Source organism: Anomaloglossus baeobatrachus, chromosome 4 (assembly GCF_048569485.1).
Source record: "Anomaloglossus baeobatrachus isolate aAnoBae1 chromosome 4, aAnoBae1.hap1, whole genome shotgun sequence".
Classification (NCBI taxonomy): domain Eukaryota; kingdom Metazoa; phylum Chordata; class Amphibia; order Anura; family Aromobatidae; genus Anomaloglossus; species Anomaloglossus baeobatrachus.
Genome location: NC_134356.1, coordinates 301,781,643 through 301,799,735, shown reverse-complemented (window position 1 = coordinate 301,799,735; position 18,093 = coordinate 301,781,643). Strand labels below are relative to the sequence as shown.

At 48.3% G+C, this 18,093-nt stretch overlaps 1 protein-coding gene across 3 annotated transcripts in view; it reads right to left on the bottom strand.

The window, feature by feature from the left end:
* Nucleotides 1-4,658: 4,658 nt before the first annotated feature.
* Nucleotides 4,659-18,093, bottom strand: part of LOC142303521 (leucine-rich repeats and immunoglobulin-like domains protein 3) — a 69,448-nt gene continuing 56,013 nt past the window's right edge. The window contains exons 17-19 of one of the 3 annotated variants that reach the window (XM_075344950.1): nucleotides 15,803-15,946; nucleotides 7,126-7,383; nucleotides 4,659-5,275 (exon numbers count right to left, since the gene is read on the bottom strand). In XM_075344950.1, coding sequence (XP_075201065.1) covers nucleotides 5,046-5,275; nucleotides 7,126-7,383; nucleotides 15,803-15,946 — 632 coding nt within the window. In that variant the 3' untranslated portion in view covers nucleotides 4,659-5,045. The remainder of the gene's footprint in view (nucleotides 5,276-7,125; nucleotides 7,384-15,802; nucleotides 15,947-18,093) is intronic. The other 2 variants (XM_075344951.1, XM_075344952.1) reach the window with 2 other exon arrangements.

Genomic DNA, 18,093 nt, shown 5'->3' with positions numbered 1-18,093 from the left:
AGCGGTTCCTCCGACTGCCTTCCTTGGGCGAGATTGAGCCCGGCCGGAATCTGAGCCCGTCTGAGGTTTTGTAGCCCTTTTGCACGAGGACAATTGGGACCTGCCGGAGCTTAGGAAGGACCGAAACCTCGACTGTACTTTTAGGACAGCAGTAACAGGGTAAGTCGCAGTGCAGACATTGCGGGGTTACGGACGCCTCTGCGGTACAGATGTCCCTGCTCAAGGTCAGCTGCGCAAGAACAGCAGAAAAGGTTAGGTTGCCAATACGGCTGTGGATGCCGGAGCAACCGACACGCCGATAGCCTCCTAGACAGATTTCAACCAGAGTCCATCTGTCTGTGAATGGCATCTTGAAGTGAAGCCCCATCTCCAGTGCAACTATGGCTCTATATGCAAGCCTGGAGATTGGAGAATCCACCTTTGGACCCTGGGTCCAGCGCTGACCACGTCAGGGGAAAAAAGGGATAACGTGTATCCTAAAAAAACGTTTGGAGAAGACGCTTATCTGGTAAGCGTGGTGTTCCTGGACTGCTTCTCTGAAGTCAGCGTGGCCAGAAAAATACTCAATATCTGTGTGAGATACTGAAAAGGGACTTCTCCTGTTCGTCTCCTATCTCCACTGGGGGAGCTGAGGGAGAAAGATCCAACCTTCCATTGATGGACGGTATAGGATCATTCCGTATGGCGTTACCACCCGGTGTATCCGGATCGATAGCTATGTCAGTATCAAAGCCCTGAAGAGCTGCCTTTTGGTCAAGTAGATTGTCCATGGCCTGTCTGGACTGCAAGTCTCTATATTATGACTACTCCGTCCCTGTCCATGGACAGGGTTGACAGATGGTTTCTTTGGCCACAACTAGTAGAGACCCAGGCAGACGAAGTGCTAGAGACCCCGGCAGACGACGTGCTACAGGGAAGCATGCACACAATGGGACGGTGTCATGAACAGCATCCCATGTAGTAAAAACAGCACTGAAAATCTGTGTTGCTGTTTTGCCGCTGCCGACTAGCTATCTAGAATTATATAGCCAAGATTGGTGACCGTACAGTGCAATGTATAGCATACGGGCATAAAGTACAAATGACCACTGCAGCACAAGCAATACAAGCAGCATAGAAGCCTGTGCCCTGGCACCCCTGCTCTTCTGCTGCTGTATACTAGTCATCTAGGGAAATATAGCCAAGAGTGACCCTACAGTGCAATGTATAGCATACAAGCACAAGTACAAATGAACACTGCAGCACATGCAATACAAGCAGCATAGAAGCCTGTGCCCTGGCACCCCAGCTCTTCTGCTGCTATAGACTAGTCATCTATGGGAATATGGCCCAGAAGAGTGACCATACAGTGCAATGTATAGCATACAAGCACAAGTACAAATGCACACTGCAGCCCATGCAATACAAGCAGCATAGAAAAAAACCTGTGCCCCAGCACCCTTGGTTTTCTGCTGCTGTAGTCTAGCCATTCCAGGAGAATATAGCTAAGACTAGCGACTGTACAGTGCAATGTATAACACATAAACACAAATGAACACCTCAGTCGTGCAATACAAGCAGCCTAGAAAGCCTGTGCTTTAGCACACCTGCTTTCCTGCTGCTAATTTGTCGCTCCCCAAGCGGGCATTGCAGTTAAAATCAACACATGTACACACTGCAGTTATCTGTGGCCAGCACTATGTGTGCCTCTTACCGCCCGCCTATAAGCGGGTGTGTGATCGCCACCGTCCTGCCTGGTCGAAAGTCCGACTTCAGTAATGGCTGCCGGCTTCTTCCCCAGCTCCTGTGAGGAGGGGCGGGCCGTGGGCGTGCCCCCAAGGCAGAGCGGGAATCCGGCGCCCGACAGTGTTGCAGTGAGAGGGCTGGAGCATGTAAAAATGCTCCAGCCCTCGGCGCTGCTGATTGCTCAGCGCCTGTCCCCTTCCCTGAGTGACAGGGAGGGGGCGGGAACGAAGCGGCACTAGGCCGCAGAAGCCGGGGACTGGATTTATAAGCGCCGCCGCCGTAAAAGCGCGGTCGGCGCCCAGTCCCCGGCGAACTACAAGTCCCAGCCGCGCCGCCGCTCCCGGAGCGTCCGGCGCGGTAGTTCCCAATACACAAAGTCACTCAGCAAAGCTGCAGTGACTGTAACCCTTTACTGTCCCCGGCGCACTAGCACACCCAGCAAGTCTGGAGTGTGCTGTGCCTGTGTGTACGGGGACACAGAGTACCTGTAATGGTGCAGGGCCATGTCCCTGAACGGTACTCCAGCTCCGTATCCAGCAGGTTCAAATGGGTCTGTGGATGGAGCCCGGCGTCAGAGCTTTGAGGCCGGCAGGATCCCACTTCCACAGAGCCCCTCAGGGGGATGTGGAAGGAAAACAGCATGTCAGGCTCCAGCCCTGTACCAGCAATAGGTACCTCAACCTTACAACACCATCCAGGGGTGAGAAGGGAGCATGCTGGGGACACTAAATGTGTCCTCTTTTCTTCCATCCGAAATAGTCAGCAGCTACTGCTGACTAAAATCTGTGGAGCTATGCATGGAATGTCTGACCTCCTTCGCACACAAAGCTAAAACTGGAGAACCCGTGATACCACGGGGGGGTATAGCCAGAGGGGGAGGGGCCTTGCACTTTTGATGTAGTGCTTTGTGTGGCCTCCAGAGGGCAGTAGCTATACCCCAATCGTCTGGGTCTCCCAATAGAGCGCTGAAGAAATTTCAGATCGTTTCTCCCTTGAACCATATACAGTGTTGTCCACCCATATCCTGTCCACCGCTATTAACTTGTGAACGGCGGCAGCTATAGGCATAGAAGTGGTGGCTAGGTATAGTAATAGTAGCCATACGCTACGCAATGAAACCACCTATAGCGCAAACTGGTGGAAAACAACGGAGTTAGCATTTTTATCTCGAAAACGGAACAAGATAGAGAAAAAAAAAAGTGAATTAAAAGATTGTAGGGCATCATCAATTCAATACAAAGCGACACCTTGCATACAGAAATCATATGAAATTAATCCCATGACCCCCCTCCCCAAAAACATTGAATGCTGGTCACGCATATGGCCTTCATTTAACTTTGATGCTCAAAGTGGCCACCATCAGCTGCAATGCACATCTGGACTCTGGACAGCATACTGTATCTTGCTGCATGTTGTGCAATATGGTAGGTGAAACATTTGCACAAGCATCTGATACGTCATCGTAGGTCCTGCAATGTTGGTGGAGGGGTCGCATACACCTGCTGTTTGATGTGACCTCATAGAAAGAAGTCCAATAGGGTAAGGTCAACGTGGAGGCCACTCCACGCAGCCACCATACCCAATGACTTGTAGGAAGGTCTCCATGAGGCATCGCTTCATGTCTGCAGCCTTGTGAGTTTTACACGTTCTAATGATAGCATTTCTGTATGCAAGGTGTCGATTCGTATTGAATTGATGATGCCCTACAACTTTCTAATTCACTTTTTTTCCCCTCTATCTCGTTCCGTTTGAGATAAAAATGCCAACTCCGTTGTTTTCCACCAGGTGGCGCTATAGTTTGTTTCATTGCATAGTGCATGGCTACTTTACTATACCTAGACACCACTTCTATGCCTATAGCTGCTGCCACCATTCTCAAGTTAATGGCGGGGGACAGGATATGGGTGGACACACTGTAGATTATGTGATATTAAAAGGGAACCCGTCACATGAAAAAAAACAAACATTATTAACCTGCAGATATAGTGATAATAGCATTTTAAACCTGCTGCAGGGAGAAAATTTCTTTAATCCTCCTAGCATTGTTCCGGCTTTAGTCGCTGGGCGGCATCTGCGTGGGTTCAGTCACTACTCTGTGTGTGGAGAATGGAAACTGTAACCACGCTCCCAGTATTGACTGACAGCCACTCATTATTAGAGGAGAGGAAGAGGAGACTTTGTTACAGATGCCAGATTTCCGCCACTGAGGCGACCCAAGTATTGTAACGCAACATCAACAGGATGAGCCACCATTGTAGCAACTCACTGAGCTCAATGGATGTGCAGAGGTTAACGGCATACGCAGCTCATACCCGGCCACTGGCTAAAGTGGTGACAACTGCTCTAACTAGGCAGTCCTCAGCTCAGTGGCACATGCCATCAACTGAGAAGTAAGCTCAATGAATGGCTAGAGTGGTGAGGTGTGCAGCTAACGAGGCATCACTGCTAAAGTCAAAATACTGATGCCACACTAACCGCATGAAGCATGGACGCAGTGAGGGAAACTACCTGCTAAGCTTGTAATTTTATGGACTTTACCACATTTGGTTATATCATGAGAAGAATCATTCAATACATCCATTTAGATGTATTGAAGAGCGCACTGTATGTCAATGTGTGCACATGGATTTTCAATAAAGTATTGAACTAAGGAAAACAAAGTACCAAATGTCTTCTGCCAATCTACATCTTTGCCTGCTCAGGCTGTTGTGCACACAGGATAGAAGTAATGCGGGTGTAATGAGCCATCATTTTCTGTGTTTGGGTTACACACGCTGGGGACCATTTTACTGAAAGTAGACATCCCTTTATGAGGTTAAGTTCACTATTTAAACTATTACCCAATTAAGTGATACTGCACATTTTACGAATATTGATCCTACATACAAAGGCGAACAATTTCCACTCTAAAGATCATATGGCCCCACCAATAATACATATTAGCACCTTTTTATTTATTCATCATACTGTGCAAATGTACAATACGTTCAAAGAGCCAAAAACCAAAAAGATTTGGCAACTTCTTTAGAATACATTATTCATTTTCCATAGAAAATCTGATATAAAAATACAAAAATATTTATAACCAATATTTACAGTTTTTAAATTATGGCAGCATTTTTCTCTTTATATCAAAATAAGCTCTAAAATAAGCAGATATTTTATGCAAAGTTTTTTTTTCCTTCAGATTCTTTGTCTGAAATCCATTGCTTGTGACTTTGCATTAAACTCAAACTCATTATGGTTTTCCCTTTGGGCAAAGTCTATAGTTGAGGTAGAAAGTTAGTCTTTGGATTAAGGAATGCAAATCCGGTAAGCTGCTATGTGTCTATTTCATAGCAATAAAACATAGTCCTATGATCGTCACAATTCTTTTGCTGGTAGGGTTCGTTCCCAGTCTCATCTGTAAATGCAGTTTTTGATGGCTCTTCTGTATTACAGTCTAAATGTATATCGAGTGAGGAATGATTATTAGCAAGTGCGGTCACATATCCCATTGTTTGCTGGCAAGGTTCATGAGGGGGCTTCCATACAGACTTCCCAAATGTGCCTGGAAATTAAAGAAACACATGTTAAAGACAGTTTTTTTTTTTTTTCAGAGGTTTCACAAGATCTTTACGGAGCAGGGGGAGGGGGGGGGGGGGGAAACAAAAAACAAATATTTTATTATATATGAATAATAAATTAGGACCTGCAGGAATATTACTTTGACCTGTACTAAGAGTAGTACGAGTGGTATTTGTACTGCACATTGTTGTAAAATTTCAGAAGGAAAAAAAAAAAAAAAAAAAAAAAGGGGAGGGGAAAAGGGGGTAAGGGAAAGGGAAACTGGGAAGAAAAAAATTAAAAAAAAAAAAAAAAAAAAAGGAAAGGAAAAAAAAAAAAAAAAAAAAAAAAGAGAAAAGACTGAGCAAAAACGTAAAGTTTAAAACCAACCTTTCATAAATGTCAAACACTGACCACAAGTACAATTATGTAGAGCCATTCTGATCAGACAAAAATATAAAATACCATATTTATAGATTCATCAGGCAGCTTTTTGGCTTAAAGTTTGTTGAAAAGTCATTAAATGTTTGACACACCTTTAGCACATTTTTGCAGTCTCCGCCAGTATTGTCCTCCAGCTTTGTCAATAAAAAGAGCATGCCTATTGAAAGTAATTGTGTACCCTACTCCACCGCACTCATCAGGACTGTTATATAAAATGCCTGTCTTGAGGATTTGTGATTTGAGAATTACAAATTTGGGATTTTTTTTCAATTTTTTTAAAATGCTTGTAAACGTAATCTTCTTCTTTACATTTGGCCTAGCATAGAAATGTAGGTGAGCTACCAAGTCTATGTGACCATAGTTAACGGCCAGTTTAGCATTCAATATTTAAAAATCACATGTCTGTTAGTTTGCTGCCACCTGGAGGCTGACACTTCTTAGATCTTAATAAAATTGGCTCCTTCCAAGCAGACTACCTTGGCCTGTTGGAGTCAGGCCTTCCCAGTCTCTAGTAGTGTCAGCTGGAGGCAAGGACTGTCTGAGACCTGTCTTAGGTTAGGTGCAGTTCTCTTTTGCTCTGTTTGTGTCAGATGAATATCTCATGGGTACCAGAGTAATGGCGCACCCTGTTGCAGAGGGTTAGAGCTCAGAGCAGTCAGGCAACCCTCGGACCAAGGGCTAGACTATCAAAATCTAGTCGGAAAATGCTACTGCAGTGGCCTATATCAATCACCAAGGAGGCACATGAAGCTCATCTGCCATGATTAAGTCGCAGACATTTTGGAATGGGCAGAAGACAAAAATCCATTTAATTTCAGCAGTTCATATACCAGGGGTGGACAATTGTGAGGCAGTCTTCCCGAGGGGCAAATGATCTCTCTACCTAGAAGTGTTTGAGCAAATTTTGTTGACTTTGGGGGTGTAAAGATTTAGATACATCAATAGAATCAGGTGACAGCATCCAGGTGGCAGCAGACTATCCCATGACTCTGTATTCCCCAAATGAAGACTACCAGAAACAGATTTTAGGTTGCGTGCGAAAATTCTAATTTTGCTATGCTTATACGTCCATCTGCACAGGCAAATGAACCACTCAAATGAGTTTTATCTACAATAAATCAATGGATTGGACCTCATTGTTAACTATTGGAAAATGTGCTGAAACATATTTTCAGATACAGATTGTTAGTATTATTGGCAGCACATTTATAGTTAAACAAAGGGATGTGCTGCCAATAATTGACTGATTTTCATGTCTGCAGCTGCAAATCTGGTTGATTGCTGGATCTTTACATTGGGCAAAAACTGGCAATAATTGATCCCATGAACTTCAGTTCCCGCCAATCAGCCCATATAAAAAGGTCCAATTGCCCTAAACAAAAGCAGTTTTAAAGATAAAATGTACCGTACCCATGTGCAACGCTTTATCTGAATTCTCCTTAACTCCAAAAACGTCTGTCTCAGAGTCAGTGTTGGCACTATAATCTTCACTTTGGTCACAGACAGAGCCAGGAAAAGCATAAATCACAGGAAGACTTCTATTGACATCCGAGTTACTGATGTAAGGATCGTCTTTTTGTTGTGTAAATAATGATCCAAAGTCCTTTTGTGTTCCGTAACTTGGCTCATAAGTATTGAGGATAGCCGATCTTTGATCTGAAGTATAACCTATTAAAGAAGGGAATTTTGTTTACTTACCGTAAATTCCTTTTCTTCTAGCTCCAATTGGGAGACCCAGACAGTGGGTGTATAGCTACTGCCCTCTGGAGGCCGCACAAAGAACTACACTTAAAAGTGTAAGGCCCCTCCCCTTCTGGCTATACACCCTCCCGTAGGAGTACAGATTCCTCAGTTTTAGTACCAAAGCAAGAAGGAGGAAAGCCAATAACAGTTTCAAAAACAAATTCAATCCGATAACACGATCGGAGAACTTAAGAAACAACATGAACAACATGTGCACCCGAAAAACGAAACCCTAAGAACAAATAGGGCGGGTGCTGGGTCTCCCAATTGGAGCTAGAAGAAAAGGAATTTACGGTAAGTAAACAAAATTCCCTTCTTCTTTTTCGCTCCTAATTGGGAGACCCAGACAGTGGGACGTCCAAAAGCAGTCCCTGGGTGGGTAAAAAGATACCACATGAACGGGCTGTCAGACAGCCTCTTCCTACAGGTGGGCCACCGCCGCCTGAAGGACCTGTCTACCTAGGCTGGCATCTGCCGAAGCGTAGGTATGCACTTGATAGTGTTTGGTAAACGTGTGCAGACTCGACCAGGTAGCCGCTTGGCACACTTGCTGAGCCGTAGCCTGATGCCGCAATGCCCAGGACGCACCCACGGCTCTGGTAGAATGGGCCTTCAGTCCAGATGGAATCGGAAGCCCAGCAGAACGGTATGTGTGAAGAATTGGTTCCTTGATCCACCGCGCCAGGGTGGATTTGGAAGCTTGCGATCCCTTATGCTGACCAGCGACTAGGACAAAGAGCGCATCAGAACGGCGTAGAGCCGCCGTGCGAGAAATGTAAATCCTGAGTGCTCTCACCAGGTCCAACAGATGTAAACCCTTTTCAAATTGGTGAACTGGATGCGGACACAAAGATGGTAAAGTGATATCCTGATTGAGATGAAAGGAAGAAACCACCTTGGGAGAAAACTCTGGAATTGGACGCAGTACTACCTTGTCTTGGTGAAACACCAGGAAGGGAGATTTGCAAGATAACGCCGCTAGCTCGGACACTCTTCGAAGAGACGTGACCGCCACAAGAAAAACTACCTTTTGTGAAAGCCGAGAAAGGGGAACCTCTTTCAAAGGCTCGAAAGGCGGCTTCTGGAGATCAATGAGAACCTTGTTCAGATCCCAGGGTTCCAATGGCCGTCTGTAAGGAGGAACGATATGACAAACTCCTTGGAGAAACGTGCGTACTTTAGAAAGCTGTGCCAAGCGCTTCTGAAAGAATACGGATAGCGCGGAGACTTGACCCTTAAGAGAGCTAAGCGACAAACCTTTTTCCAACCCAGACTGCAGGAAGGAAAGAAAAATTGGCAATGCAAATGGCCAGGGAGAAAACCCTTGAGCCAAGCACCACGCTAAGAATATCTTCCACGTTCTGTGATAGATCTTAGCTGAGGATGGTTTTCTAGCCTGTCTCATTGTGGCAACAACTTCATGAGATAAACCTGAGGCCGCTAGGATCCAGGACTCAATGGCCACACAGTCAGGTTCAGGGCCGCAGAATTCAGATGGAAAAACGGCCCTTGAGACAGCAAATCTGGACGGTCTGGTAGTGTCCACGGTTGACCTACCGTGAGATGCCACAGATCCGGGTACCACGACCTTCTTGGCCAATCTGGAGCGACGAGTATGGCTCGATGGCAGTCGGACCTGATTTTCCGGAGAACTCTGGGTAACAATGCTAGAGGTGGGAACACATAGGGGAGTCGGAATTGCGACCAATCCTGAACCAAGGCGTCTGCCGCCAGTGCCCGGTGATCGTGAGACCGTGCCATGAAAACTGGGACCTTGTTGTTGTGTCGTGACGCCATCAGATCGACGTCCGGCGTCCCCCAGCGGCAACAGATCTGCTGAAACACGTCCGGGTGAAGGGACCATTCTCCTGCGTCCATGCCCTGGCGACTGAGAAAGTCTGCTTCCCAGTTTTCCACGCCTGGGATGTGAACTGCGGATATGGTGGACGCTCTGCTTTCCAACCACGTCAAAATCCGTTGGACTTCTTGAAAAGCTTGGCGACTGCGTGTTCCCCCTTGGTGGTTGATGTACGCCACCGCCGTGGAATTGTCCGACTGAATCCGAATCTGCTTGCCTTCCAGCCATTGTTGGAAGGCTCGCAGGGCAAGATAGATTGCTCTGATTTCCAGAACATTGATCTGCAGGGTGGACTCTTCCAGAGTCCACATCCCCTGAGCCCTGTGGTGGAGATACACCGCTCCCCACCCTGATAGGCTCGCATCCGTCGTGACCACTGCCCAGGACGGGGGAAGGAACGACTTTCCCTGTGACAATGAGGTGGGGAGAAGCCACCAACGCAGAGAGTCCTTGGCAGTCTGAGAGAGGGAGACAGTCCTGTCGAGGGACGTCGATTTCCCGTCCCATTGGCGTAGAATGTCCCATTGTAGAGGGCGCAGATGAAACTGCGCGAACGGGACTGCCTCCATTGCTGCTACCATCTTTCCTAGGAAATGCATGAGGCGCCTCAGTGAGTGCGACTGGCTCTGAAGGAGAGATTGCACTCCAGTCCGTAGCGAGCACTGCTTGTCCAGTGGAAGCTTCACTATCGCTGAGAGAGTATGAAACTCCATGCCAAGATAAGTCAGAGATTGGGTCGGGGTTAGATGAGACTTTGGAAAGTTGATAATCCACCCGAAACTCTGGAGAGTGTCTAGTGCCACCTTCAGACTGTGTTGGCATGCCTCTTGAGAGGGTGCCTTTATAAGCAGGTCGTCTAGATACGGGATGACCGAGTGACCCTGCGAGTGCAGAACAGCTACTACTGCTGCCATGACCTTGGTGAAGACCCGGGGGGCTGTTGCCAGACCGAAAGGTAACGCTACGAACTGCAGGTGTTCGTCGTGTATGACGAAGCGTAGGAAACGCTGATGCTCTGGTGCGATCGGCACGTGGAGATACGCATCTTTGATATCTATTGATGCTAGAAAATCTCCTTGAGACATTGAGGCTATGACGGAGCGTAGGGATTCCATCCGGAACCTCCTGACTTTTACATGTCTGTTGAGCAACTTTAGATCCAGGACGGGCCGATACGATCCGTCCTTTTTTGGGACCACAAACAGATTGGAGTAAAAACCGTGACCTTGTTCCTGAAGAGGGACGGAGGTCACCACTCCTTCCGCCTTTAGAGCGGCCACCGCCTGCAACAGAGCATCGGCTCGGTCTGGTGGTGGAGAAGTTCTGAAGAAACGAGTTGGCGGACGAGAACTGAACTCTATCCTGTACCCGTGAGACAGAATATCCCTCACCCAACGGTCTTTGACGTGTGACAGCCAGATGTCGCCAAAGTGGGAAAGCCTCCCACCGACCGCGGGTGTGGGAATCGGAGACCGCAAGTCAGGAGGACGCCGTCTTGGCAACGGTTCCTCCGGCTGTCCTTTTTGGGCGTGACTGAGACTTCCAAGAATCTGAGCGTCTCTGGTCTTTTTGAGTCTTTTTTGACGAGGCGAATTGGGACCTGCCCGGTCCTCGAAAGGACCGATAACTAGACTGACCCTTCCTCTGTTGGGGTCTGTTTTGTCTGTGTTGCGGTAAGGATGAGTCCTTACCCTTGGAGTGTTTGATGATTTCATCCAAACGCTCTCCAAACAATCGGTCACGAGAAAAAGGCAAATTGGTTAAGCACTTCTTGGAATGAGAATCTGCTTTCCAATGTCTCAACCACAGGGCCCTACGCAAAACAACGGAGTTGGCTGACGCCACTGCCGTGCGGCTTGTAGCGTCAAGAACAGCATTAATCGCGTACGACGCGAATGCCGCCATTTGCGAGGTCAATGGTGCTACCTGCGGGGCAAATGCACGTGTGACGGAGTCAACTCGCGCAAGCCCGGCTGAGATAGCTTGGAGTGCCCATACGGCTGCAAAAGAAGGCGCTAATGACGCTCCAATCGCTTCATAGATGGATTTCAGCCAGAGCTCCATCTGCCTGTCAGTGGCATCTTTAAGTGCCGCTCCATCTTCAACTGCAACCAAGGATCTAGCTGCAAGCCTGGAAATTGGAGGATCCACTTTTGGACACTGGGTCCAACCCTTGACCACCTCAGGGGGAAAAGGATAGCGTGTATCTTTAAGCCGTTTAGGAAAACGCCTTTCAGGATAAGCGTGGGGTTTCTGGATTGCGTCTCTAAAGTCAGCGTGGTCCAGAAAAGTGCTTAAAGTACGCTTAGGGTATCTGAAATGGATTCTCTCGTGCTGCGAAGCTGACTCCTCCACAAGAGGAGCTGGTGGGGAAATATTTAACATCTTATTGATGTTAAATATAAGATCATTAACTATGGCGTCACCATCTGGTGTATCTAGATTGAGAGCGGTCCCAGGATCAGAATCCTGATCAGTTACGTCCGCCTCATCACCCATAGATTCATCTCGCTGGGATCCTGACCATTGAGATGAATGTGAAGGCCCGTCATAGCGAGCCCGCTTAGGCTGCCCGGGGCCATCGTCCGAGTCAGAGTCTTCACCCTGAGGTGTATATGCCCGTCCCGGAGCTTGGAGCTGAGGGGGACCAGGGGGCAATGATTGCACAGTGTCCGTGGCCTGAAGTACAGGCCTAGCTCGCAATGTGTCAAGAATTTGTGACATAGTGAGAGACATTCTGTCAGCAAAAGCTGCAAACTCAGTTCCTGTCACCTGGACAGCATTCACAGGTGGTACACCCTGGGTCACGTCCAGCAGAGGTCCCGACTGTGCAAGCGCCGCAGGGGCCGAGCACTGCACACAATGGGGGTCCGTGGAGCCTGCCGGTAGAAAAGTCCCACATGCGGTGCAGGAAGCATATAATGTCTGTGCCTTGGCACCCTTGCGTTTTACGGACGACATGCTGCTGGCTCTCTGAATGTGAGAGAGTCTATAGCCAAAGGGCGACCAGCGCTATGCAATACAAAGTATTTGTAGAAACAAAATACTAAGAATACTACTGGCACAAGAGGGGGTGAGCCCTGAGGGCTGCTTACCGCCCGCTGAATAGCGGGTAAGAGGCTGCAGAATTCCTTGTCTGGGTCTCCCCGGCTCCCCTCTGCAGCTCAGCGTGTCAGCAGGAATGGCTGCCGGCGTCTGTGGAGAGGGGCGGTCCGTGGGAGTTCCCAAACAAAAGTGCGGGAAACAGTGTCCCCTCTGTGCCGATTGTGAGGGCTGGAGTATGTAAAAACGACTCCAGCCCTCAGCGCTGATGCACTGGCCAGCGTCCCGCCCCTCTCCTGACTGGCAGGTCTGGGGGCGGGAACGAACGGAAGCAGGCCGCAAAAGCCGGGGACTCGAGTTATCAGCGCGGCCGCCGTAAAAGCGCGGGCCGTGCTGAAGTCCCCGGCGCACCACAAGTGCCAGCCGCGCCGCAGTCCCAGCGGCCGGCATGACCGATTCCTAGACGTGGCCAGCGTCCCGCCCCTCTCCTGACTGGCAGGTCCGGGGGCGGGAACGAACGGAAGCAGGCCGCAAAAGCCGGGGACTCGAGTTATCAGCGCGGCCGCCGTAAAAGCGCGGGCCGCGCTGAAGTCCCCGGCGCACCACAAGTGCCAGCCGCGCCGCAGTCCCAGCGGCCGGCGCGACCGATTCCTAGAAGTGTGCCTGCTTCAGCGAAGCTGAATGAGGCCATGGCACAAGCGCCGTAGCGCTGATGTCCCCCGGCGCACTACAACACCCAGCATGCTGCGGTGTGAGCGCCAAATGCACGGGGACACAGAGTACCTTGAGGAAGCAGGGCCATGTCCCTGATGTACTCCGCTCCATCCAGCATCTTCTCCAGGGGCTGTAGATGGAGCCCGGTCTCAGTGCCTGGAGACCAGTAAATCCCACTTCACCCAGAGCCCTGTAAAAAGGGATGGGGAAGGAATCAGCATGTGGGCTCCTGCCGCCGTACCCGCAATGGGTACCTCAACCTTACAAACACCTCCGACATACAGTGGGGTGAGAAGGGAGCATGCTGGGAGCCCTGTTTATGGGCCCTCTTTTCTTCCATCCGACATAGTCAGCAGCTGCTGCTGACTAAAAACAATGGAGCTATGCGTGCGTGTCTGACCTCCTTGCGCACAAAGCTAAAACTGAGGAATCTGTACTCCTACGGGAGGGTGTATAGCCAGAAGGGGAGGGGCCTTACACTTTTAAGTGTAGTTCTTTGTGCGGCCTCCAGAGGGCAGTAGCTATACACCCACTGTCTGGGTCTCCCAATTAGGAGCGAAAAAGAAAGAAATATTACTTAAGGTTTGTGTCAAATACTATTCTACCAAACAAAGCGGTATCAGGGTTGCCTATTGTGTAGAGATTTCAAGACAGTCAGTAAAAATTAGTCACTTTTATGCCCTGTCTAAAAAACAAAACATATATATGTGTGTGTGCGTGTATGTGTATGTATGTGTTATATATATAATTGCCTTATTCTGTCTGTCTGTCTGTCTTGCTACAAAATTGTGTCCTTACAGTGACATACGGTGACACAAAGCCGATTGGCCGCTGGGCTCGCCATGGCCACGCACCCCGCACGGATTGGCCGCTTACCTCGCCTCGGCTCCTGCCCCTGCATGGATTGGCCGCTCGCCTCGGATCTGCCCCCCCGCACGGATTGGCCGCGACTCAGACTCACACTCAGACTCACACACTTTCGCACTCACATCAGATCGCATCCACGTCCTGCAGTGGCGGAACACACACACCTCACACACACATAAGAACAGACACACACACACACACACACACATCAGATCACACTCACTCTCACACACACTTCAGATCGCATCCACATACTCACAACATCCCGTGATATCGCTTGCTTCTCGGCGGCGATACTGTGCAGTGATCTTCCAGGACCTGCCGGAGGATCACATGGCCGGAAGCATGTGGTATCTCCGGATGTTGTGAGTGTGTCAGCGCGTATGTGCGATATCGTCAGTGTGTGTGTGTGTGTATGCGATCAGATGTGTGTGTGTGTGTGTGTGTGTGTGTGTGTGTGTGTGTGTGTGTGTGTGTGTGTGTGTGTGTGTGTGTGTGTGTGTGTGTGTGTGTGTGCGCGCGCGACTGGATCTGTGAGTGTCGGCAGAGGAGCACGGCGTGCAGCACAGCTGCTGGGACCGCCCACCGGTGGGCACAGGGAGAAGTGGGGTGTGTGTGTGAGTGTATGCGATCAGATGTGTGCGTGTTTACTGTCTGATGTGTGACTGTGGAGCACGATGGGGAGTGCGCAGCATGGGGGATGGAGCACGATGGGGAGTGCGCAGCATGGGGGATGGAGCACGATGGGGAGTGCGCAGCATGGGGGATGGAGCACGATGGGGAGTGCGCAGCATGGGGGATGGAGCACGATGGGGAGTGCGCAGCATGGGGGATGGAGCACGATGGGGAGTGCGCAGCATGGGGGATGGAGCACGATGGGGAGTGCGCAGCATGGGGGATGGAGCACGATGGGGAGTGCGCAGCATGGGGGATGGAGCACGATGGGGAGTGCGCAGCATGGGGGATGGAGCACGATGGGGAATGCGCAGCATGGAGGATGGAACACAATGGGGAGTGGGGATGGAGCACGATGGGGGTGCGCAGCATGGGGTATGGAGCACGATGGGGGGTGGACCACGATGGGGGGTGCACACCTCCCCCCAAAACACACACACACACACACACACGCACGCACGCACGCACGCACGCACGCACGCACTGCACAACACACCACACACACTGGGAACCACAAACACCGTCCTACACAGACACCCACACAACGCCGCAGACACACAACACCCAACACACAAATATACGCACATACTGCACAATACACACATTGCACAAAACATACCTCCCCCCAAAACACACACACACAAACACAACGATACAGACACACAGCGCTCCACAAATAACGACACACAACGCAACACACAAACAGCGCTCTCACCCCCCCGCTACACCCAGAACATGTACAGCCCCTACACAAAAACACTTGGTAACTACACACAACAACATCTCTATCTCTCTCTATATATATAATATATATAACAAAAATCATACATTAACTACACAATACGTAAATTCTAGAATACCCGATGCGTAGAATCGGGCCACCTTCTAGTAATATTATTATATACACACACACACACACACACATATATATATATATACATACACACACACACACACACACATATACACACACACACACATATAATATGTTTTGTTGAGGCTGAATGAACTTTATTTTGCCTGCAAATCATCATTTTACAGTTTCAGTGGACTTGTAGTCTTACTGATTTATCATTACTTCTAATGAGTCCATTAAAAAAAAAAAAAAAAAAATAATAACATTGTCAATTTGGTTTATTGAGCAGTTAAGTTGGCACCCCAGAGTGGCATGCGCACATTTACACCTACTAGCTTGGTAGACGTCACATCCTTCAGGGTTGTATACAGTTCCTTTTAAATATACTGAGCTTGGCTGACCCAGGAAGGGATAGTGAAGTGGGTCATTTCCGGTTTCTAAGTCAGCTTCACTTCCATTATCCAAATGACAAATTCCTATTAATAAAACAATATAAAATTATTTTTTCCCAGAGATAGGCGATTGAAGCCATATGCAACCACTTTCAAGGCACAATAAAAAAAAAAAAAAAAAAAAAAAAAAATAGTAACTTATATACTGTTGAGTTTTGGTTTAATAGGACTTGAAAAGGAGTAAATATAATTTTTGGATTTTAATGTGTACTATTTGTTTTATGACATTTAAACGGTGATAAGCAAGCACTACCATGCCCTGGACTCGTAAAGAGCAGTCAGATGCACTCGACTTGTGTACAGAGTATAATGGAATGGGAAATTGAAACATTTTTTCAGGAAGATCTTTCATAAAAATGCTTAAATTTCCCATTGACTTCCATTACTTATGCTCAGTACACAAGTCGAGCCCGTTCGAGCATCAGATCGCTCGTTACGAGTACAGAGCATAGTAGTGCTCACATTTCACTACATCTAATTTATATCTCAGAAAAAACAAATTCTAAAAACAAAATTCTTCTGCTGTACTGATTTTTCACTCTGAATACTGAATTTTCCATTAGTAACAGATGATAGTGCTTTTAAAAATTCTATGAAGCGAGTAGAGGAGGAGCTAGGGGAAGACAAAGACAGATACACACACACACACATATACATATTATAATGTATATAGAATATATATATATATATATATATATATATATATATTATATATATATATATATATATATATATATATATATATATATATATTGCATGTTTACTGAACATTGTTTCAGCTCAGGTTTTTGGTGTTTTTTGTATGTTATCTTGCTTTTTTGCAAGTTGGGGGCGCAGCCCTCCTAATACTGAGACTGAACAACTAATTGCGTCTCACTTCACTGTGTATTTAATCTGGGACACAGCTGACCACTTGCCACCATCCATATTTATATATATATATATATATATATATATATATATATATATATATATATATATATATATATATATATATATATATATATATATATATATATATATATATATATATATATATTTGCCTTAGTCTGTCTGTCTGTCTCCAAAATTGTGTCCTTACAGTGACACAAAGCTGATTGGCCGCTGGGCTCGCCATGGCCCCGCCCCCCCGCACGGATTGGCCGCTCGCCTCGCCTCGGCTCCGCCCCCCCACGGATTGGTCGCTCGCCTCAGCCTGGCCCCGCCCTCCGCATGGATTGGCCACTCGCCCCGGCCCTCCGCACGCATCGCCAGACATAACCTTGCGCTGCTGGGATCGTGACGGAGCCGGTGAACGCTGGTAACCATTATACACATCGGGTAACTAAGGTCCCTTAGTTACCCGATGTGTATCATAGTTACCAGCGTACATTGGCTCCCGGTACACATGTGCAGGGAGCCGGCATTATACTCCTCTCCCCCCAGGACTACTCTTCCTATTATAGTCCTCCTATTATACTCCTCTCTGAGTATAATAGGAGAACTATTATAGCATGGGGGATGGAGCACGATGGGGGGTGCGCAGCATGGGGGATGGAGCACGATGGGGGGTGCGCAGCATGGGGGATGGAGCACGATGGGGGGTGCGCAGCATGGGTGAAGGAGCACGATGGGGAATGCGCAGCATGGGGGAAGGAGCACGATGGGGAATGCGCAGCATGGGGGATGGAGCACGATGGGGGGTGCGCAGCATGGGGGATGGAGCACGATGGGGGGTGCGCAGCATGGAGGATGGAGCACGATGGGGGGTGCGCAGCATGGGGGATGGAGCACGATGGGGAATGCGCAGCATAGGGGATGGAGCACGATGGGGAATGCGCAGCATAGGGGATGGAGCACGATGGGAGGTGCACACCTCCCCCCAACACACACACACACACACACACACAGACACCCATAGACACAGACAACGACGCACACACACAAACACCCAGACACCGCGGCATACAAAAATATACGCACATACCACACAACACACACATTGCACAAAACATACCTCCCCCAAAACACACCACACAAACCGCGCAACACACACGCTACAGACACACAGCGCTCCACAAACAACGCAACACACATACAACACCGCTCTCACCCCCCGCCACACCCAGAACATGTACAGCGCTCTACACAAACACATCTATCTATCTATCTATATAACAAAAATCATACAT